The sequence below is a fragment of the Dermacentor albipictus genome, chromosome 2 (assembly GCF_038994185.2).
Source record: "Dermacentor albipictus isolate Rhodes 1998 colony chromosome 2, USDA_Dalb.pri_finalv2, whole genome shotgun sequence".
Classification (NCBI taxonomy): domain Eukaryota; kingdom Metazoa; phylum Arthropoda; class Arachnida; order Ixodida; family Ixodidae; genus Dermacentor; species Dermacentor albipictus.
In genome coordinates, this window is record NC_091822.1 from 158,252,968 (window position 1) to 158,276,411 (window position 23,444).

At 45.6% G+C, this 23,444-nt stretch overlaps 1 protein-coding gene across 1 annotated transcript; it reads right to left on the reverse strand.

Moving 5' to 3' along the window:
• Nucleotides 1–1,729: 1,729 nt before the first annotated feature.
• Nucleotides 1,730–23,057, reverse strand: LOC135897470 (ran-specific GTPase-activating protein-like). Its single transcript, XM_065426091.2, has 7 exons — nucleotides 22,953–23,057; nucleotides 22,476–22,526; nucleotides 21,766–21,872; nucleotides 17,699–17,856; nucleotides 16,905–17,033; nucleotides 13,050–13,121; nucleotides 1,730–6,156 (listed from the first exon to the last, which is right to left on the reverse strand). Exons 1-7 carry the CDS (start codon nucleotides 22,965–22,967, stop codon nucleotides 6,005–6,007), a joined length of 684 nt encoding a protein of 227 aa, XP_065282163.1. The 5' UTR covers nucleotides 22,968–23,057; the 3' UTR covers nucleotides 1,730–6,004.
• Nucleotides 23,058–23,444: the final 387 nt, after the last annotated feature.

The following is a 23,444-nucleotide window of genomic DNA, read 5'->3' on the forward strand; positions in this document are numbered from 1 at the left end:
CCGATCATATACAGCAATCTGAAATTTAGCACTATTTGAGAGCAGGACTTTTGCAATGCCCTTGCAAACATTGCAACAATATTACAAAATGGCACTAGTATTCGCTTTTTTTTGGTGCAGAGTTATTTATAAAACTTGGTGTTCCAATTCTCTTTAAAAGCATGCAGATTTTCCGCACTTACTGCAACAAGTTTCAGGCCTTAAATAACATTTCCAATTGCTACAGTCACTAGAATTCAGCTGTCTTAAATGCAGCAAAGCTCATTCTGATCAGTTTAACCTTTTGTTGGACAGTGGGACATATAAGTCCCCTTATCACAGCCACTTCGCTGCTCCGTGGTGGTGAAATATTACCATTGAACTTTCCTGTGTGGCTATGTTTGCCAACTTCTTCAGGACACCTTTTCTTGATTTCTATATCACTTAACGGGGCACAAAAATTGTGCTAATTGTTTACTTCTTCTCCATTACATGTAATCACTATAGTGACAAATTGGCACTATTGATCAAAATCCGTTTCTTGCACTAGAATGGACAGTAATAGCCCAAGTTCATCTTGTCCAACTTTCTTTCATTGAGAATATGTGGAGATGTTTTCACGACATCAATGTGCTTTTAAAATTTTTGGGTAGGATGGCATCTCAATTCGCCCTGCCCACACCTACCAAAATAGATTATCCAAATATTTGCCTCACCTACACATCATAGGGCTATGCATGAGAAGCGCATAGCCTTCGAGGCTTTCCAGGGGCTTCTATTTTCCGAGAACACTTGCATAAAGGGCAGCCTCGAGTAAGGATGCTGGTACAAAGCATGCTCAATATATACAATAAAAATATGCAATGCGCATGCTGCTCTTATAGTGCACTATGGTACACAAGCTGCTTCTGATTATTTTACTGGCAGCCATTAAGAGGTATAGAAGCTAGCCATGTTGAAACCCTCCATGGTGAAAATGGCTTGACATATAGGTCCTTTTCTTTTTGCTGTATATGGCTAGCCGATTTGTCTGTCGCCTGCACGCCGAAAACTCCTCTGGCACAACCCCATGGGCATGCAGCAAAAAGTAAAGGCGTGCGATTGACTGCACCAGAAGCAATGCCATTGCTCTGTCGCAGCCGACGGCGCATACAGCAATTTTTCTCCGGCTCCGAAATGCGTAGGGCACGCGTCATACTCCCGAGGAGCAGGCAGCTTTCCATCAGCGACACCCTAAGCAAAACTGGCAACAAGCTTGTCTGTGCCATGCCAAAGCTGCAGCCCGGGCACAAGAACAGGCTTGTTCAGCCGAGTGCAAGCAGCAACTGCATACCGAGGATCCGGCAGCCTATCAAGCCATTGTTTAATGAACTGTCAGGATTAATCCAGTGATAAAACACTGGGGCCACATGTTTTAGCTTCACTGGTTAACCATCTGTGCGGAGAACTTGGGTGGTGATTTTTTTCCAGTAGAGAATGCTTGTCAACTTCAAATTTGGCTTTTTATGAACAATATCTGATCATAAACACAGTTGTAATGATTTGGATACAAAGCAATCCGGTTTGCTTCTGTCCAGAAAGAGCTACTCGTCTAATAACATTTCGTTTGCGTACTTGAACAGGGAAACTGAGGTTTGCCCCAAGGTGAAGCATCCTCTTCACTTTCTGGTAGCTGAGCTACCACGTGATGAGTGCTAGTGCATCCAGGCGCAATGTTGGTGAACCTCCGTTTCACATAAAAGCACGGGAAGACAAATCCGAAGACCATTTAATAGATGCTTGCCAAGTACATGAGGTGTTCAGCAAGAACTACACATGCCGCAGTATATACAGTGAAGAAATGACTGAATAAGCCATTGTCCTGGTCTGAAAGCACAACAAACAGCTCTGCCGAGTCTATGTCGCCAACCTCCAGCCTATTTTGATGCCCATTCTTTTGTCTGCCAGAGTCCTCGCATCACGTGATGGATGTGTTACACCACAGTCGCAAACATGTCAGCCAACACTACACAGTCACTCCCATCAGCATGTACAACACAACCAGCGCACACACACACAATGACACAGTGATAAACGTCTGGTGATAGTGCTCAGTGGACAAAATGATGATGAAAAAAGGAAGCGAGCTGTTGGCCATTTCGCGGTATATAATAAGAGCATCAACCCTTGAAGTCATAGCAAGAACATGCATTTACTGTATACAGCACACTTTTGAATATATAATGAGACCCTTATAACAGTTGCCATCATTAACCCAACGTGATTACAAATGGTTACAGACTGAGGCATGCCACATTGTTCTCACTTACCATTACTTGCCAACAGCAAAATCTTTTTAGATCGATGTCGTTAACATACAGAGTGCCGCTGAATCTGCCCACAAAACACACCAGTCTTCTGCTACAAGTACCCAATATTTGCATATGCGCCAAATTATGCTACTAACACAAATATACAGAAAGCTAGGCAGTACCACTTGGGCTACTACGTGTGCTCAATAAGCAGAATGAAAAGCATTTCAGCATCCATTGTGGAATCACAATCACGTGATTAGAAATGGTTACAGACTGAGGCATGCCACATTGTTCTCACTTACCATTACTTGCCAACAGCAAAACCTTTTTAGATCGACGTCGTTTAACATACAGAGTGCCGCTGAATCTGCCCACAAAACACACAAGTCTTCTGCTACAAGAACCCAATATTGGCATATGCGCCAAATTATGCTACTAACACAAATATACAGAAAGCTAGGTAGTACCGCTTAGGCTACTACGTGTGCTCAATAAGCAGAATGAAAAGCATTTCAGCATCCACTGTGGAATCACAAGCGAAGCGAATGCCAGTGAAGCATTCGCTACAACTAAAGCACCACACGCATGCAATGTGAAGAAAGTTGAGTCTCAATGCCTGGCTCAAACCACAGAAAATTGCAACACAATCAAACGAATGTGCCTGCATGTGAGAGCAGTGTTGATTTGCTCTCTCACTCTATAAGAACTAGACACACATTTCTCTACTACCGCACACAACAACGGCGCCACAAGTATACTGTAGAATCCCGTTACTACCTTCTTCAAGGAACTGTGAGAAAAAGAAAAGGTAACATCCAGGAAATAAAAAAGGGAGAAAAGCTGCAAATCTCCATAGCGACGTCAGAAACAGCTCTGTGCGCATGTATAATTAAAGGGGGCATGACACGGTCACCCAATAATTTGCGGTTTAAAGTGTACTAGAGGGTCTATTATGGCTACACACATGTAAGAAGTGGGCAGTAAGAGCACATTTTTGTCCAAAATACTAGCCAGAAGTCGCCAGCTCCAAGCCCCGCCTTTCAGCAACCACCACCGCATTGCCAAGCCTAGTGCGACGTCATGTGCTGCATGTAACTGAGCCGTCGTCTGCTAAAAAATCAGCCACCGCACCACGTGAGGTTGGAGTGTAGCTGCCACATTTCCTCCAGAAGTCGCGTGCCATTTCTTCTATACCGCCAACTTCGTGTGGTGAAGCAAGCAATGAATCTTGGAGGCCATGGACGAAGACAGCATGGTGAATGTGGTCAACACAGATGGCGGGCGACATTGGTATTGTGCGAAATGCTGCCGATGCTTTTCCGCACTGTTGCTACTTCATGCGTCTAGCACTTGCTTAGCCGGCCGTTCATGGGAGATGAAGTCTGGTACTACTTCATGCAATGCAAATTATTATGTGCGTAGATTGTTTACTGGCATGGATTCCATGCATGCGTGTTTCTCGGATCCGTACGAAACAAAACCACTATTTTCTTAAGCTGCCGCGCGTTCCCACCCATTCTTTTTCCGTCTGTAGCTGCCTACGGCACAAGTAAACAAATGCTCGCACACGTGTCCGCAGAGCAAGGATTTTGCATGATGTACGCTTTGAGTGAGCCTGTACTTGAACTTACTTTATTACACCTGATATGGGTAAAAAAAAAAAAAAAAATAGCAAGGGGCTGGAGCACTGCCAGCCGGATGGGTTGGTGTGCACACAGGGTCAACATCACGTCTGGCCACAGCCTCAGCTTTTTCACGTGTATCCCTAGCTCAGTGAGCAGGCGCAAATCATCTTTGTAGCTGTCTGGCATAAAGTGTTCCAAAAACAAAACAAAACCGTCATACGAGTGCCAGTCCTTCGTGACACATTCATCTCCCAGGCCTAACGCTTGACGGGCTCCTTGGGGAAGTATGATACGGAGCACTCCTTGCTTCGTTTGCTGTGGCACCCCACAGCACTACATAGGCGCCGCAGTGGCATTGTTTCAGCCGCTGCAAGTTCAACAATTCCAATGGCAAGCTGAACAAAGCATAAGTTTCCTGCATATGCACAGGTGAAGCACCGATTCTTCGCCAGAACATACATTATTGCTCGGCAAGCATGCCGCTTGTGATGCCACAGCTCGCAAGCATGCCAGTGTAACACAACTGTTATGCCGTTCGAGTGTAATATAAAAGCTTCAATTGCAAATTACGTGCTGGCTCAAATGAACAAAAATTTTGCCGTGTTGAACGCACAAAGATTACCTCACGCAGTACAGATTATGATAGAAAATTTGGTGTCATGCCCCCTTTAGGGGACACATACTATGTTCTGTGCTAAAGGCTCCGTCTCACTTTTAATATGCTTCGCCGCAAACGCGGCTGTGTTGCGGCGAAGCCGATTTTAGAGAGCGGGCACCACCCGACTGTGTGGCAACATGCTTATTGGGATTGACGAATGCATACTTGTGGCATTCTGTACTTCCAAATTTGCCACTGCATTGCTAAATTTATATGATCACCACATTCAAGTATAATGCAAAATGTGAGGAACGCATCAACAGGGTTCCACTGTAGTACAGTTAAACCTGGACATACCAAACCCACGTATATTAAATTATTCTTCATATCAAACAGCTGTAATATATCCTCGGAAATACCACGCAAAAGTATAGCATTGTACTATGTACATATCGACTATGTACTATGGTGCGCCCCTGCAAGTGCGCAACTTACGAGACTGTGATCACTTCTCGCATCATCGGAAATAGTCACATTTACAAAACGGGATAGTTTTGGCAGTTGATGTCAAAGCGTTGAATACAAAGGCCAGTACATGCCACGGAGGAAAAACAAGCAAGGTGCACGTCACAAAATACTGAGGGCTCATGCAGCACAGGCCTTATTGGCGCTCCACAATGCCAAAATTGCTTTAGCTTTGCCGCATCGTAGCCATGCAATATGGTGAAGCATACCGATAGCGAAAAGGACTAACAGCCGTGCTGCGTCATGAATGCAAAAAGGCCTCCCAGTCTGACAGTCATGCTCTACAAGAAACTGATGGCACTCGATCTTTTCACAGAGTGGCTCCATGCATGGGGTAGGCAACTTCCCATTTTTCATGTTCGCGGGATACTGTCCGAGGCGTATGGAGTTTTCAGATAAGCAAATTTATATTTTGAATTATCTATATAACGAACTATCTCGTGATCCACATTGAGTTTGATATATTGGGTTCGACTGTAACACCTCTCGCAATTCCCACCATTGCGTGAACAGAAGTGTTAAAATAAGAACACTTTTCGAAAATAACACCAGCTCACAGCCAGCGAATCAACCGCGAGAAAGGTAACAACAATCAATACGTCAAGTACTTTCGTGTGCAGTCACATGACACCATCACCACCATGCCAGACAGGTGACTTAGTAGAGTCCCAAGTGCAGCAGCAGACATCCGCTTTAGTCCTCTCCATTTCAAACATCATGAGCTTTACAAACTTCTTCTACAAGGTAGGAACTCTCCGGCAATGCACAAAAAGGGGAAAAAGAGGCCACTTACACCCCACCACAGTTAGGGGCGTTTCCGCGCCTAAAAAAAAAAATCCTGCCTATCCGAGGACAAGCTCCTCGAGACCCGAGGACTGACTTGCCTCAGCCGAGAGCGAGACATGGTCCCTGCGACGCGAAAAAGGCAACAGTCGATTGACCAGCAGTACACAGCCGGCTAAAAGTGCGTTGGGCCTTTTCGTTCACTTCTTGGACGCATCCGCCGAGTCTCCGGAAGGGCTCTTTTCAGATTCTGCAGCGACGCTGCTGTCGCCCGCTTTGTCCTCTTTTGCCTCCTCCTTGATGGCCAGCGACTCTAGTTCCTTCGTGGGCACTTCGGATCCAGGGGCAGCTTCTGAAAACAAACACAAAACATTCACAGTGGTGGGAATGGCCAAAAGGGCTTTGGAGCAGATTTTGTAGCAGTCACTGTTGATGATTCTAAATTGTTTATTGGCTAGGTGCTATTCACGAGCCTCAAAAATGGTTCTAGAGTACGAACACAAATTACTCCGGATATTCTTAAGGCAGACAATATGCGTGTGCAACCATTCGCGGCCAAATTACAACAATCATGTGGCCACATTGAGTCAACCTGCACACTCAAAACAGAATATATGGCACGTTCACAGCACTAAAGCAAGCCACACAAAAGCATAAAAAGTTTCTGGCAGTACAACTAGACGATATGCAGGACGGCCATTCGTGCAATTTTAATTTACACCTAAATTGATCAAACTAGCTTAATTTCGCATGAAATTGTCCTGTATTTACTTCTTCTTGGGCAATTTCGCTGCCTGCAACACACACACTTCTTCACATTGTCTGAAGAGTCGGAGCAGCTGAGGCCGCAACCTTCTACATTTGTGCAGAAGCACCGGACTAGTGCGAGTGCACCAATCACCCTGGAGGATGTGGGCAAAGGACCATCGTTGCTTTCCTCATTGTGCCCACTTTCACTTGTGCTCGGTACGATGTTGGAAATGTAGTCTCCGTTTTCAGGATCTCCCATGGTCTCGACACTCACGAACTCACCAATGATTGGCTCATCAACGGCTTCCGGAAATTCTGACAGCTCACTCCAAACTTCGGCTACACCGGCAACGGCTTCGCCGCACTCATCAGAATTTAGTCAGCACCAGGCACGCGGAAACCAACACGTCAGAGGCAATTTTGGATGAACCACTTGTACACGGCCGTGCGTATGCGTTGGGCACCATGGGGCACCGAGCCAAGTGTTTGTCCGCTTTAGCCCTAATCTCCCCCTTATTCTTCAAGCTCGTGCTGAGAGTGCTCCTCAGAACCTTGCACTGCGTGGGGTCATCCGACTTCTCACTGCATTCGACCCGATTTATGATTCCAAGCTTCACAACGAAGAGCTAATTCTGCCACTTCATTACGTCAATACTGCGGGAGAAGGCCCACAAGGCGCTAACACAATGAGCCGGAAAAGCAGCGAGACAACTTGCACTTGCGTCATCTTGCATGACTATGGCACAAGAGCCTCTGATTGGCTGTCTGAGCAAGCGCTGCAGGCGGGCCAGGATAATTTTTTGCAGGGGGGGGGTGTCGACCGACGCTGCACGGTCACGGTGGAGAGAGCAATTGGATGGAGCCTTGCCGCCGTGAGGGAAAGCCAACTTCTGGGGGCACTTTTGCACCGCTTGTCATTTGATGTATATCGAGAGTTGCTGCTATTTTTGTTCATTGTAAGTGTAATTTGCTATATATACTGATTGTAACTATACCGTGTTCAGAACTTGTTCAATATACAGAATAATTCGATGTAAATGTGTTTGATATAGCTGGGTTTGACTGTATAGGAATAAACTTTTTTTGTTTTCACTTTGGAAATTAATTATTTTGCTACAATTCCTGCCACATGTTTGCCATATTTTGTGGGCTTGTATTCAATGGGCTGTAAGATATCTATTAAGGGTCAGATAAAAAATGTGCTTGCTATTTTTCATTCCTTACACTTCATGCTATCTAAACATGCCTTACAAGTACTTTTTTATTGCTTATTTTCCATTGTGACCTTAAATAATGGAAGCGAAATGTTAATTATCGTAGAAACTAATTGACCTACAACAAAACTGATTACATATTTGAAATCAGCACAAAATCCCAATGAGACTGGAAAGTCATTATTATTGATGAAAAAGATGATGAACATTATTTCAATGGCAGTGTCTCCCCTTAAGGGGTCAAGTGTCAGTTTGCCGAGTGCCACGATGCAGCCAATATGCTGAACGTGCTAAATGCATGTCGTCGGTTGAGGAACGTCTCTCCCACTAAGGCCACAACCCGGTATGAAGTATGAACATAGGACATGCCAACAATGCAGGGTGGGCCAAGCGCGCTCTACGAGGTCCAACAGAACTTTGTCCTAAGCTGTGCACCACCAACAAATACAGGGAATAGAGTTTGTCAATGACAGGTCACGAACATGCACGATCGCACACTGAATTGGACGGGATTAGCTCAGCCACCCTTTAGCTCATTTACTTTCATGAATGGCAAGAGACACGACGACAGTCTTCGCTAGGGCGGTGGCAACAACCATCAGCCAGTAGATCACAACTCCTCTTCACTGTGGCCTCCAACACTGCATAGTTTGGCTTGTCCTAGAGCAGCTTTTGAGCAATTTCTCTCATTTCTAGCATGGATGTAGCAGCTCTAAACGGAATGTAGCAAATTTGAGCAATAGTACTACAGTGAAACCTCGTTAAACAGTAGTTTGCCGGAGCTTGGAAAAAGTACGTACAGTGAAACCTCGTTAAACCGTAGTTGGCCGGAGCTCGGAAAAGGTACGTACTAAACGGTAGTACTGCTTAACCGAAATAGCGTGAGATTGCCCACTTACCTGTCAAAAACGGAACTCGGAGAGAATGCAATGAAAGGGCAAAAAACGTACACTATTTATTCATTTCGGGCGACAAAAGTCGGTGATTTTTGTTTGATGGCGCGGCGGCCTGGCAGCGACGACAGCCGCCTCAAATTCACTTAAGCCGCGAGCCAGCTTTTCCACCAGCCCCCTCTTCTCGGCAAACACCCGCAGGAGGCTGACATAACGTGCAGCTTCTGCCACTGTCGGGCCTGGATCGCCCGTGCTGTCGCTGTCGTCCTCATCGCTGCCGTCACGCGACACTTCGGCTACAGCGGCAACTATAGCTTCGTCGGACATGTCCGGAGAAGTCTGAACATCGCTATCGATGTCCCTGAAGTCGGTGAAAGAAATGGCCTGGGTAACACCGTGCCGCTCCAGCACTTCGGCGAGCAGTGTTTCGCAGGCTTCGTCGACGGCGTCAGAAGACTGGTCGACGGCGACAGAAGACTGGTCGACGGCGTCGCTAGCATCCTCGGCGTCACCCGCACACACCGTGAAGCCAGCGCGCTTAAAGCAGTTCTGCACAGTCGCCGATTCAACATGGCACCACGAGTATTCGAGCAGGTGAATTGCGCCCAGCAGATCAATTGAAAAAATCTTGCCACACTCAAAGGCCAGAAGAATTCTGCGCAGCAAATTCTTCTTGTAAAGCTGTTTCACAGCCCGAATGACACCTTGATCCAAGGGTTGTGCAATGGCTGTGGTGTTAGGAGGCAGAAACACCAATTTCACAGCCGCAAGGTTATCAAGCGCGACATGCGCCGAGGCATCCAAGATGACAACAACTTTTCTGTTTTTCGCCGCGAAACGGCGGTCGATGAGGCGCATGTACTCTTCAAAGAGTTTCGACGTCATCCACGCTTTCGTGTTGCTGCGGTAGACAACTCCGGAGGGCAGTCGGGCGCCTTTAAAACATATCGGCTTGGCCGACTTCCCAATCACGAGAAGTGGAAGTTTTTCGGTTGCCGACATGTTTACACCGAACGCAACCGAAATCCGGTCCTTGGCATGCTTGCCGCCGGTGCACGTCTCACCTTTAAACGCAAGCGTTCTGTTTGGCAGCAGCTTGAAGAATAGCGCCGACTCATCTAGATTGAAGATATCGTCGGGCGCGTAGTCGGTCAGGATGTGCCTCAGCTGACCACTTTGCCAGTGTTCTGCCCCCTCCACGTCGCCAGCGGCACCTTCTCCTGAAACGACTCTTGTGTTAACGCCGTGCCTCGCCTTGAACCTCGCCAGCCAGCCATTGCTGCATACAAAGTCATCGTGGTTCAGCTGCGAAGCGAAAACCAGGGCCTTCTCCACAAGTAGGGGTCCGCTGACAGGCAAGTTCTTCGACCGCGCTGCTTTCAACCAGTTCACCAGCGCCTCCTCCACGTCAGGAAAAGTCGAACCTCGTATACGACATCTTTTTGCGGTCGCAGCAGCACTGCCGAACAACTTTTCCTTTGCATTCCATATGCCACACACGGTAGTTAGAGGTAAATCCCTTTCGCGTGCCAGCGCCGACTTCTTCATGCCACGTTCGATGGCACGAACGATGTCCACTTTTTCCTGAATGCTAAGCACGCGGTGTTTTTGCCCGAGCTTAGGCATGACGAGTCTTAGCTTGCACGACGTCACAACGCTTTCTCGCAGGAAATAAAAAACGCTCTCTGGCACGGCGCCGAAGTGATGTTGATGTTGATGTGGCTTCTCGGATGGGAGATGGATGAATGCTTCACCCTTCCAAGCGCCCTCTGCGTTTGCGCTTGGAGGCCGTTCGGATCTCTGAGGCTTGTTGTTGTTCTGCCGGGCCGCCCGACGGGGACGATGTATCGCCGTGATCGCGCGACGGAAAGTGAAAACACTACTTTTTAACCGATACGTACGCGACAAGCTGGTACGGTTTATGCGGATACAAAATGCATTATGTTCAATGGCCGCTGAGTCGGGGATTTCACTTTACTACTTTTAAAACGGAACTACTGTTTAAGCGGGTACGGCTTAACGAGGTTTTACTGTACTAAGCTATCGTATTGTTTAACCGAATTAGCATGAGATCGCCCACTTACGTGTAGAAAAGAGAACTGAAGAGTGCGATGAAAGGAGAAAAAACATGCAGTATTTACTCACTTCGCGTCACAAAAGTGTTATTCTCGTTTGATGCTGCGGCGGCCTAGCACGACGACAGCAGCCTCAAACTTACTGAAGCTGCGTGCCAGCTTTTCAGCCAGCCCCCTCTTCTCGGCAAACACTCGCATGGTAGATTCCTCATTGGCATTAACATATTCTCTGTGCAAGCGCGCAGTAGTGCTGCAGAAGTCTCGGGGCGCCTTTTTAATTGCCGGGTGCCAGAGTTTGGAATACTTTTCATTTGGAATAGAGTTACGTTATCGCGCCCTGTTCTCGTTGCGATAATTGCATTCATGAGGCTGACATAACAAGCAGCTTTTGCCACTGTCGGTCCTGAATCGCCCATGCTGTCGCTTTCCGTGTCGTCCTCATCACTGTCACTAGTCAACACTTCGGCAACAACACAGGCAACTATGGTGAAAAGTCAAACCTCGTAGCCGACATGCCCTTGCGGTCGCATCAGCGCTGCCGAGCAACTCCTTCGCATTCCAAATGCCACACACTGTAGTCAACAGCAGATCCCTGTCAGGTGCGAGCGCCGACTTCTTCGTGTCACGTTCCATAACACGGACGATGTCTAATTTGTCTTCTATGCTGAGCACCCGGCGTCTTTTTTTATCTGAGCTTCGGCATGACGCGAGTCCTCGCTTGCATGACGCCACAACACTCTCTGGCACGGCGTCGAAATGATGTTGATGTGGCTTCATGCGCAAACGTATGGGGCGCTTGGAGGCCCTTGTTCTGATCTCTGAGGATTGTTGTTCTGCCGGGCCACCCAATGGAGACTATGCACCGCCGTGTTTGCACGAGGAAAAGTGGAAACGCTACGTTTTAACCGGTGCGTGCGCAATAAACTGGTACAGTTTATGCGGATACAAAACACATTATGTTCAATGGCCGCTGAGTCGGGGATTTGACTTTACTAATGTTAAAACAAAACTACTGTTTAAGCGGGTACGGTTTAACGAGGTTTTACTGTAGCAGCATTCCCACCGCTGCACTCTTAGAGCAATGCAAGAAAATTGAGCCGAAGCTGGCAGAAAACGATTGTCAGAGCCAAGCGATTGCCGATGGGACGGTTATCGCCAATGCATAAAGCTATGAGTGATGCGGCTACTAAAACAGTACAGACATTTCAGAATGCACCAAGATGTCTGTATTTGTCCCACTGTGGCACAGTAAATGTTCTTGAAACTTGAGTTCAGTCCTTGGCTCTCTCACAATGCAGCGTAGCCCATCTTTACAGATTAAAAATAGGCTCGAGCAGACACTGCAACAATCCATGTCACGACGAGCTGGTACGGCAACGTTAAGGTGGCGGCACCATTCCTTTTTTGCATGTGTGTCCTTCCTGGCTTATTAAACCTCTTGTCACGGCAAGAGTGGTCTTTTTTTTTTCTTTAATACACAGTCGAATCTCAACAATGTGAACTCCAAGGGGCCTGAAAATGTGTTTGCATTAAGGGAAGCTCACTGAACACTGCGTCACGTAGTGCCTGTGCACTGTGCTAACATACAAGTGACAAGTTCCAAAAGTGTGGCTTTACGGCAGTGCGGCACATGCTGCCGTGAAGTCGCACTCACAGGCAAAATTTTCACTGTTGTGAAGCTGAACCTCTGAATTTCACATAAAGCTTGTCAACAATGCCTATTTCTGGCTCGCCCTAGGAAGATTTTCAAGCAGTAACCACAGCTCTAGATGTTTGATTGTGGTATTTACCGATTTTCAACCCGCACCATACTTTTTCCCACGAAAATTGGGCTGAAATTTGCCTCTGCCGTGCAAGTGGATACAATACCAAAACGTACTATGTGACGTTTGTATGCTTTACTGCAAGCACAAGTTCACTGCGGCCACCATGCAACATACATTAAGCCCTCGCCCAATTCGCTTGCTGAAAAATTAAGTGCCCATTAGACTTGTACTTTGTTTAGGATGTTTAATAACATTGTTACAGTAGTTTTCTACTTTAGGCACACAGAAAGTGGGCACACGTTTGATACGAAGGCATGTTGGAATAGGGCAACTACAGCCAAATTAAATAGCAGTGCATTTTGGCTTTTTCTGCACTTAATCTAGTTCGATCAATTGTTGGTCCAACGTAGTTGTTCTGCGGAAACCCGCAAGGTGGAGAGAAGTAATGAATAAAGGGAAAATTTATTCAATTGTTGGTCCCATCAGGGTCAAACTAACGAAAGTTGACTGTACAATGAATATAACGAAAGAGGCAAGCACTCCTCACCTTTGCCTTCTTTGAGCAGCTCAATTTGCATTCTCTTGGCTTCTTCAAATTTTTCCTTGAACTTTTGGGCATCTGGAAAAAGACCAGGGAAGCCTCTGTTAATTGCATGCAAGCATTTATGCTCAATCGAGTGAACAGGCTAATATGCACAACAAATTCCGGCTAGAAGAAGGGAAAACAGTTACGAGTAATAAAAGCTGGGCGACACAGGAAAGCAAGTCTGTCGTCTGCTAGTGCTACAACAGAAATCCTAAAAGAAAAGCAAGGCTGGGATAACAATAATTTCATTCCTATTCTTTTCCTTCTTGCATTCTGTCAGTGGTTGCAGTGATGCTCTGCCTACACCGTGATATAGACCACCAAACAACAGTAGCCGACAAGAATATTTAATCAACCAAAAGAAATTGCTACATTATACTTGTCCTGATCACCTCTGAAGTAAGATAAAGGTCTTTACTTCGGTAAGATAACATATCTAGCACTGAACATCAAATGTAACTAGCATGGTAAACAATGTAGACAACAGGACAAGAAAGAAAGAACGCGCACACAGGTATTCAGTCTTCCTTGCTTCGTCCTTCCGCCTGTGCTGTTTGACATAAGTTAAATTCAGGGGCTTTTCTTGCCAAAACCAGGATATGATTATGAGGCACACCATTAGTGGAGGGGGGGAGGGGGGAGGGAATAATTTTGACCATCTGGGGTTCTGTAACAAAGAAAGAAATAAGTCCGAATTGCCCAATTGTCAAAGTATGAAGGTATCAAGTGAACAAAAAGAAACAAATGCTTGCTACATCAACACACTTATATTTACTGAATGAATCAACAAATATTGTTTTCATTTGGAACAAAAGCAGCGCAGAAGCCGCAATTCTTATCGTTTCATGACTGATTAGCGCTTGCAGCGGTGAAGGCCTTGCAACTTCCTTCGCAGTATGGCCATGACGCAAGGCCCGCATCTTCAAGACATACTTTTCACTACCACGTGAGTATGCCATTACTTTTTAACCAATGAGCTGCTCGGCAACAGCTCGGCAACCAGTATGCAGGCCACAGCAGAAATGCATTTCATCCTCGGCAGCTTCCGCCACGATTCAATTGCACGGGGTCAAACGAAACTACCCCTTGCCACAATTGTAGTGGACGAAACTGCAGTCACTACTGATGCGATCGTGGACAGTGACTACACAATTCTGAAGGCACACAGCAAATGTGTACTGAGTCAAAATGAAACTACTGTTTCATTTCATCTGCAACTGCTGCAGATGAAACTGCGGTTACTATCCATGTGATCATGAATAATGACCCCACAGTTCTAAAGGCACATGGCTAATGTGCACACTGAATTGCAACGAACCCACTGTTCGCCAGTACTGCTGCAGACCAAACCGTGGTCGCTATTGACAAAATCATGAATAGCAACTACGTAGTTCTGAAGGCATGCTGCGGGCACACAGCCAAGGCACACCAAGTCAAAACTAAACTACCATTTGCTACAACCGCTACAGACAAAGTCGTGGTCACTATCAATGAGATCATGGACGGAGAATAGCAGTTCCAAAGGCACGCAGCCAACACGGTGTCGCGCATGGTGACAAATGCGACAATGAAGGCTACAAAAAAGGCACAAATAAACGTGAAGCATGCATTCCTGTTGTTCCCATGCACTTTCCGCAGATGACTGTAGCCACGTGAACTCTGCCGATTCATTTCACTTCGACACTTGCGGCGTGTTTGCTCTCATGCGTAGCACATTTGCGACGCTCCGTGATCGCCACGCTCCGAGGGTTCTCTGAATACATTAGTGAGCAGCCAAACAGGTCCGAATTAATGAGTTTGTGGACATTAAATAATGCATTCGCCTGCTGGGAGTAGAGGACACATCTGAATTATCGGATTTTACGAATTAATGCGGGCCAAATTGTCAAGGTTTTACTGTACCCGAGCGTTCTTGTGTGGATATGAAATGTGGCTGCTGCAGCTAAGCAGCGTAATGCTATACAGTAAAACCTCGTTAAACCGTACCCACTTAAACATTAGTTTCGGTTTAAAAGTAGTAAAGTCAATTCCCCAACTCAGCGGCCATTGAACATAATGTATTTTGTATCCGCATAAACCGTACCAGCTTATTGCGTACGCATCGGTTAAAACGTAGCGTTTCCACTTTTCGTCGCGCAAACACGGCGGTGCGTCATCTCCATCGGGCGGCCCGGCAGAACAACAAGCCTCAGAGATCGGTACAACGGCCTCCAAGCGCCCTGTGCGTTTGCACGTGAAGCCGCATCAACATCAACATCATTTCGACGCCGCATGGACGCCGTGCCAGAGAGCGTTGTGGCGTCGTGCAAGCGAGGACTCGCGTCATGCCGAAGCTAGGATAAAAAAGACGCCGGGTGCTCAGCATAGAAGAAAAATTAGACATCGTCCGTGTTACCGAACGTGACACGAAGAAGTCGGCGCTGGCCCGCGACATGGATCTGCTGTTGACTACAGTGTGTGGCATTTGTAATGCGAAGTTGCTCGGCAGCGCTGCTGCGACCGCGAAGAGATGTCGGCTATGAGGTTCGACTTTTCACCATCGTTGCCGCTGTTGTTGCCGAAATGTCAAGTAGCGATAGTGATGAGGACGACACGGAAAGCGACAGCACGGGCTACCCAGGCCCGACAGTGGCAGAAGCTGCGCGTTACGTCAGCCTCATGAATGCAATCGTCGCAAGGAGAACAGGGGCGCGATAACGTAACTATTCCAACGAAAAGTTTTCCGAACTCTGGCACCCAGCAATGAAAAAGGCGCCCCAGGACTTGTGCAGCACTACTGCGCGCGTGCACGGAGAATACGTAACGCCAACGAGGAATCTACCGTGCGAGTGTTTGCCGAGAGGAGGGGGGGGCTGGCTGAGAAGCTGCCACGTAGCTTCAGTAAGTTTGAGGCCCCTGTCGTCGTGCTAGGCCGCCGGAACATCAAACGAAAATAACACTTACGTCCCGCGAAGTGAATAAATACTGCATGTTTTTTCCCCTTTCATCGCACTCTCTCTGAGTTCCGTTTTCGACAGGTAAGTGGGCGATCTCATGCTATTTCGCTTAAACAGTACTACCGTTTAGTACGTACTTTTTGCGAGCTCCGGCCGACTACGGTTTAACGAGGTTTCACTGTAGCCAGTTGGCTACTGTGGCAGGTGTCTACACTATTTGCCATGCTACTCACAAACCAAACAGCCCAATTGTATACACCCAATCAATGTCGAGATTGTTTCTGCTCACAGCTTTATCAACACGGTTAATATGTGCAAAAGTTGGTACAGGTGCGTGGTGAAATGAGGGCAGCAGAAGAAACAAAGACGAAGAAAAATAGATGCTGCAAGTGCCTCACACCTGTTTTCATCTTACAAATAAACCTACTTGGTCACCTAACCTGGTAAAACTAACAGTACCAGCTGTGAAAGTGCCTCAGAGGCCATGACAAGCAATACTGTAGCGAACGAGGACAATGTTCCGCACATTGCAAAGATGGACATGTTCTTGAGAAGATGGTGTTGTCTACTGTATGAGGCTGCCACAGAAATTGGATCAAATACAGGGATTTCACATGGTAACACCACCATCTGATTATGAGGCATGCCATAGTCGAGGACTTCATATTAATTTTCACCACCAGAAGTTACTTAACATGTACCCAAGGCACAATACACGGACACACTTGCATTTCTCCCTCTTTCGCCTCAGTGGCCGCGATTGGATCCCGCAATGCACCAAATTAATTTGGTACCAGATGAATTGCTGGCCCTTTTTAATGCTTTGCACACAAGGAACAACAGGTAGCACTAACAATGGAGGCAGGCAAACGACACTCACTCTCCACACTTCCAAACCGCAGTGCTAGCAGCTCTGGCTTCGGCTCCTCGTCCGCAAAGTCGGCTACAGTGCTCCAGACCCACGCTTTGTCACTGCCATGGCTTGGCTTTAGCTCCATGCCTGGGTGCACTGCACAAATAGAATGCAGACTTCCAGAGGTAGCTAAGAAAGATGGCACATATTATATTATATTATAGTCTCGTGCTAGTCACTTCATGTTGTACCCACTCCACTGCTATAATGCTTCGGCGCTGCAGGGTGTACTGTAAATAAATAAAATATAGGAACCAGTACATCTGATGGATCATCAAGGACACATGAGGAAGGAGCAGTAAAACATTAGCTCTCAGTTAATAGTCAGCAATTGTGACGTACTTTTCATTCTACATGGGTCCATGCTTGCATGCCTGCCTCTGAGTACCAAAAAACATGTAGCTTTTGTTGCAAGACACCAGTCCTGTCTCTGGATGTCGAATGCACCTCAGGAAGGGTGACCTGGGCCTGCGTTTTGCAACGTTTCACTTCAATTCCATTCTTTTCTCATCAAGCATCTCCAGAACCATGATCATGAGGCGTTCCGTAGTGGGGAACTTCTGATTAAGTTTTGGCCAAGTGGGGTTGTTTCAATGCGCATGCAATGCATGGTACACAAGCACTTACGCACTCCACCTGTATCGTAATGCGGCTGTTGTAGCCAGGATTGAGCCCGCTACCCCATGCTTAGCAGTGCAATATATACAACATTTAGTCATTTCACTGCTGAAGCACACGAATGCTATGGTGGCAGCTCTTACCATAGTGGTTGGCACAGACTTTGAAGGTCTTGTCACGGCGCATGAGAATGCGGCAGTGGCCAGACTTGTTGCAGAGGATCTTCACCTCGCCTGTACCCCGCTCCTTCCACTCCGGAGCCTCGTCGGGTGCCGTGACGTACCTGTAGAGTTTGCCCCGCCTAGGCAGACAATGTCACAACACATCAGGTGCCATCAGAACAAAATGAAGGGCAAACAAGGGAAGGGGGGCAACAGCATTCAAGCAACAGCAAACCTGGTATGGCACAAACTAACAAACATCGGACTGCGACTTTTTGCTGATTTCACCTGTTTCAGGAATTTGTCCTAATAAACTCGATAGAAGCGGGTACCCGTCTGGCGTCCTTTCACCAATCGGGAGACTTCTTAGGGCCAGATACCAATGAGTTAAACTTTTTCGCAAACAGAATTATTCTTCATAAAGCTTGATTAAAACGCTTGTAAAGTTGTAGAATGCACCAGAACTCGCAAACTTAATGAGAAATTCGAGAGACTTGGCAGGCCTGTTACAGTCCCTGGGATTGGCTGGTTCACTCAGCCAGACAACAGTCAGTCCATGCAACGTGGGGAAAGCAACGAAATAAAGCTTCGCCTTAAAATGTCCTCATCCATTTTTGTACCCGTCTATACTGATATGACAATCTATGCATGACAGCAGAAAGGTCATTGTTCAAACACTTCCATACAAAGTGTAAGGACCACGAGAACTTAGAACCTGCATGCACTTTTAGATTAGTTGATGTCGTTTAATGATACAAAGCTACGCCATTAAGCTATGCAGAGTACCGTAGCATAGGGCTTACATTTTCACCGCTTGCGGTTCTGCAATGCACGCGTGAACATCAGTACATGAGCATCATTCCTGCTCATGAAGCGTCAAGCTGGCTTTCCAACAGAAGCTTGCTACTTCATCATCGCAGCTGAGCTCATCACCATGAACAGACGCATGCTAATCACACGCTGGCAAGCATTCACAAAAACCTCTTCCAAGCATTCTGCAGAAGCTGACAAAATCGCAACACATGTGCATGATAAATTTGACATTGCACTGGCGGCTAAGTTATGAGCAATAAGGCACTGCAGGGAAGCCACCTTACTATTTCTGGGAAGATCTGCAGTACAAATGCTCAAATACCTTTATTTTTCTTAATTGGAAACCATTTGACCAAAATGCACAAAGCCTGTGATTAGGGTAGCCTGCAACTCTCCTGCACAATACATTTCTCAAAATGATTTCCATCAAACAACAGATGTACACAAATCAACGTGGTATTCAGTGTGTGCATGTATAAGGTTTAGCCCACAAAGAGGAGCCTTGCGGGTTACCAAACTAAGCATGCCATCTTTTAAATTTCCTGTCATGGTCTTTCAAGCTTGCATAGCCAGCGTACAACATCGGGGGTTCCTAGGGGAGCTGCCCAAACATGATACCACTGCTCTACTTTTCATGGTGTTCACAAGAAATGGTAAAACTGACCAAGTTTACATCTCAACAAGTTACTACATAAAACATCTTGCCAGAGGGGCAAGTACTGCAAGTTTGCCTTCTGTTACGACTAAATACCCTTGATGAATTTTTTTCATCACCCGGAGGAGCATTGATCAAGGGGCTCTAGTTATGACAGGTACTGATGCAACTTAACAGAGGTGCATGTTTTCTTTTAGGCCGTCATATGATTTTTAACATAAATCCTCAGATTGACAAATAATGTTAACCTTCATTTTTCCATTAGGTTTACATAAGCAACTTCAAGAAATGTGTGGCTATGTCACAAACTTTTACACTCATGAATTCTACCAGCTTTCTACAAATTCAACTATTAAGTACCATTAGTATTAAGTAACACCTCTCGAGCAAAAACCCAAATACACCACATTATCAAAACACCTGCAGATTCAAATCAAGTAAATTTACATCAATTCCACTCCACTTAGTGAGAGTGTGAAAATATGGGGATAAAAGTTGAAATCACATGCGTTACTATTAGCACATGGTCTTTGGAAGCCTGCACAAAGAAATAACAAATGGCTGAAAAACTGAAGCTTATTGGTATGCAGTCAACTTGCACTAACTCAACCCCAACAGGACATACAAAATTTATTTGAACTTATCGACACAGAAACTAAGTGCTTTTTGGGAATCTTTGAACACATGTGCTTTAGGAAGGCTGTTCGTTATAACTGATGCTGAATCAAGAGAAGCAACCCATGTAATTTGGGTGTACGGTTAAGCACACCCAGGTTACAGAGGCAAGTACTTTCAATCATGCTCAAGTTCACGCATGTCAAACTCAATGCAGATATAACACTGGTAAATGACTATATTGAAGTACTCTCAACTTGTGGTCTTGCTTAAAATAATCCTGCATTGGCCTCTACCTTGCATGAAAGAATCTCGAATATGGTTCAAGGTTGTAGTTAACACCATAGGTTTCCGCATCAAATAGAAAAATACAAAAAAAACTATAGCAGTTTTTTTTTAATAAAAAAATCAGCATACAGCCTTTTTCTTTTATGTCAGGTTGAAGAAATTTCTTATTTATGCCCACTACACCTCTTACACCCAAGTATCAGCACACTTGTCTAGCTCGACCAGACTGGTGTAAACAAAGAGTTGTATACCTTCCCATAGATGCTGCATGCGGCATATTTTTGACTGCGATCTAATTTTCTGCTCACCATTGGCTCCTTTGTGCAAGCTGCAGGAGGGAGCCGATTGTGGTAGGGATTGAGCTTGATCTGCATCAGGCTCAATTGCAATCGAAAGCAGCCGTGCGAGACCGGCATCAAACGGAACGCTAATTTATCATTCAATGTTACACAACTTCACAAAGTTTAAAGGGACCATGAACCACCCTTTGGGCTTGGTGAAATAACATAGTTTGTGGGTAGCATATGCTGCTGTGAACAGCTCAGCCAAGTTTTGCCATTGTACGCAGTGCGTGGAGCTCACAAGCAGATTGTGAAGCCACCTTTCCCTCAAATGCTCTCTTTTCCAACAGAAGGCCTTGTCCTCACTCTCTTTTAGACACACTATTTCGTCATCACATGCACTATCTCGTCATTCCCTTAGATGGTTGCTATTGGCCGATAGCTGACATCAAGCTGCAGTCAGCTACATGGAATTGATATACCGCGGCCGCCACGGGGTGCCACCACAATTTCACCGACTAAACGCACTGTGGCTCACTGAGGACAACCAGTTTTTAGCGCGTTGTAGGCATAAAGGCAGAATTCGTGGTGTTATGTTAACATCCAAATGAAATTTAGATGTTAGTATGGAGTTAATGTGGATGTTAAGGTGGAGAGTTGTTGGCATGCCTCACTACACAGTAGCCTTCGCCGTGCAAGCCATTTAAGAAGCAACAGGAGCACGGCGGAGGCTGCATTTTGATTGCAAGTAAATCCACTTCTCTTGAATGCAATGAAGTACTTTTGGGGGCAAAGTATTTCTAAAATAGCCTATTGTCACTTCAAATGCCTTTCTCCACTTTGATGAAAAGTGGTTCAGGGCCCATTTAGAATGCTGGCAGCTAAAATGATGCACTATACAGAAATGAATTGCTACAAGATCATTGCTGGCGCCTTCTTGTCTAATTTTAATAATAATAGCTGCTGAAGGCGCTTCCTTTAACAGTGTAACTCAATGTACATCTTTAACTTCTAAGCACACATACAATTGTTTTACCCAGAAACTTAAGTAGGGCACAAAGTGTTGGCGCTGCCAACATGCATACTATACTGCTCAAAATCTGATGCAGGCAATCTCTTTCAAACTCGAAAAGAATTTGTCCTTTTCAGGATTATTTTGTCTGCAAACGATTATCATCACGCATGCTTTTCCTTTCCATAACACAGTGCACCCACTACTTTCACGTCACGACTGGCATACACATACATGCGTGGCATAGTGTTTCCGACAGGTCAGTAGCAAATGCAGAACGTTAAAAGAAAGTATACCCAAGTAGATGTCAATTCCTTTTTGGGGTCAAGCAAAGGCGTAAATTTTTTTTTTCTTAGTGTGCACCAAAAAAGCATGCAGCACTTACAGCTTGACCAGGACCTCCTCATCTTCTTCGAGCGTTTTCACATCTATCAATGGCAACTTCATGACCGGCTCAAAGTGGATGTCTGGACTGTGTGAACGCTCATCTTCCTGTGTGCAAGTCGGAGAAAAACGAACTTGAAGCAAAAACGGCACTGTAATTTACGCAGGTTGAGAATCTGTGACAATGCTGTGTGAAAAAAATTTAGAACTCAGTTAATTTTCGCACCATACATTGCTTCACTACATACAAATACTATAAAGAAATATGCTGCTGCAAAGGATGCTGCGGTACATTTTAATCGCAGCTTTCAAGCGTAATAGAAACGAATGAACGCGGGCACTTTTAACTTGTGCTTAGTCGTGTACTGAATGAAATAAAATGCTGATTTTGCCTACAATGGAGCAGTAATAAACTTTACCAATATAACTCGCTTTTTTTTTTTTTCAACCGAAACACCGTATGCTCGGCAATTCCACACGCCCCCCGCGTCTTTTCTCTGAACCTACAATAGAACTTTTTACAAACGAAACACCGTGTGCCTGCCAACACCCCTCCCCCCCTTCCTTCTTTTCTTTGATAAAGCAGCGAATACAATGGGCTATGCCGGATCATCTGACTAACCAAAGCAGCAAGCCGGGATGTTATATCCTTAAAAAGTTTTAGAGAGCAATAAAATTGCTCTCAAATGAACAAAACATTTAAACACTTACGTGTTCGCTCACGCTGTCGTTCCGGCTTTTGTCCACGCAACCCGAGTCATTCTATCGAAACGAAAACAAATTTCAGCAAAAGAAAGTGTACTACCAACCATTACCGCAAATCGGACTGCTCGGCAAACTGAAATAGCGTAATACGCACGAAAATCTTACAAAGGGACGTGCCAGGCTACCGGCATCTGACAGAAGCTACACCACATAGCTTTCCTGGACTGCATGCAGGGAAATTATTGCGTAGCATCAAACATACAAAGTACGAAAAGATGCTTCGATGCTCCCTATGGCACGAGGAAGGATTGCCGAATGTCGTGTTGCAGCAGTGGCAACAAAATTTTTTTCCCAACATGAACGCAACAAGTAAATAAGCCTATCAAAGAGACTTCATTGTCGAACGAAAACTTCAACGGATACATTTAATAAAGGCCAAAATAAGTCAAGCGGGTCATGCAGATTATCCATTGGCAAACTTACAAGTTCGTCACTCATTATTCAGTATGATTAAAATGGATTTGCAAGGATGACCCGTAGCTTTCCCGCTCAGCAAAGACTGTTTTTACGATGCACTGTTGATGCACACCATGCGCACAAAGCGAGTTCTCAACAAATCTAGAGAAGCCCAACAGCCTCTCTGAGCACTTAAAAAGCATTGAAATGTTATTTCAATAATAAATATTGCAGTTAATTTTGTCTAACCTTTAAATATGTTTATAACACAATCTAAAAAAAATTAGTCTTATTGGTTGATGTTACCGTCGGTTACCGTCGTTGTGGTGGCAACAATGTTCAAGTCCACGTGCTTACTGTTTTCGCATAGAGTTTCTCACTACATTACCTAGAGGGAAATCTGGCGCTGCTGCGCTGTGGTATGCATGGGAATGCCGGTATATTGTGGATTCGGATTGGCATCGTTCTCGTAGAGACAGGACACCTTGGAAAGTGTCTGCGTTCACCCGGTGAACGCAG

Coding starts and splice junctions, on each gene's coding strand:
- LOC135897470 (XM_065426091.2), bottom strand. Junction 17,857..21,765: donor GAGGAGGTCCTGGTCAAGCT/GTAAGTGCTGCA, acceptor TTGTCTGCCTAG/GCGGGGCAAACTCTACAGGT. Junction 6,157..13,049: donor GCTGCTCAAAGAAGGCAAAG/GTGAGGAGTGCT, acceptor GTTTGTTTTCAG/AAGCTGCCCCTGGATCCGAA.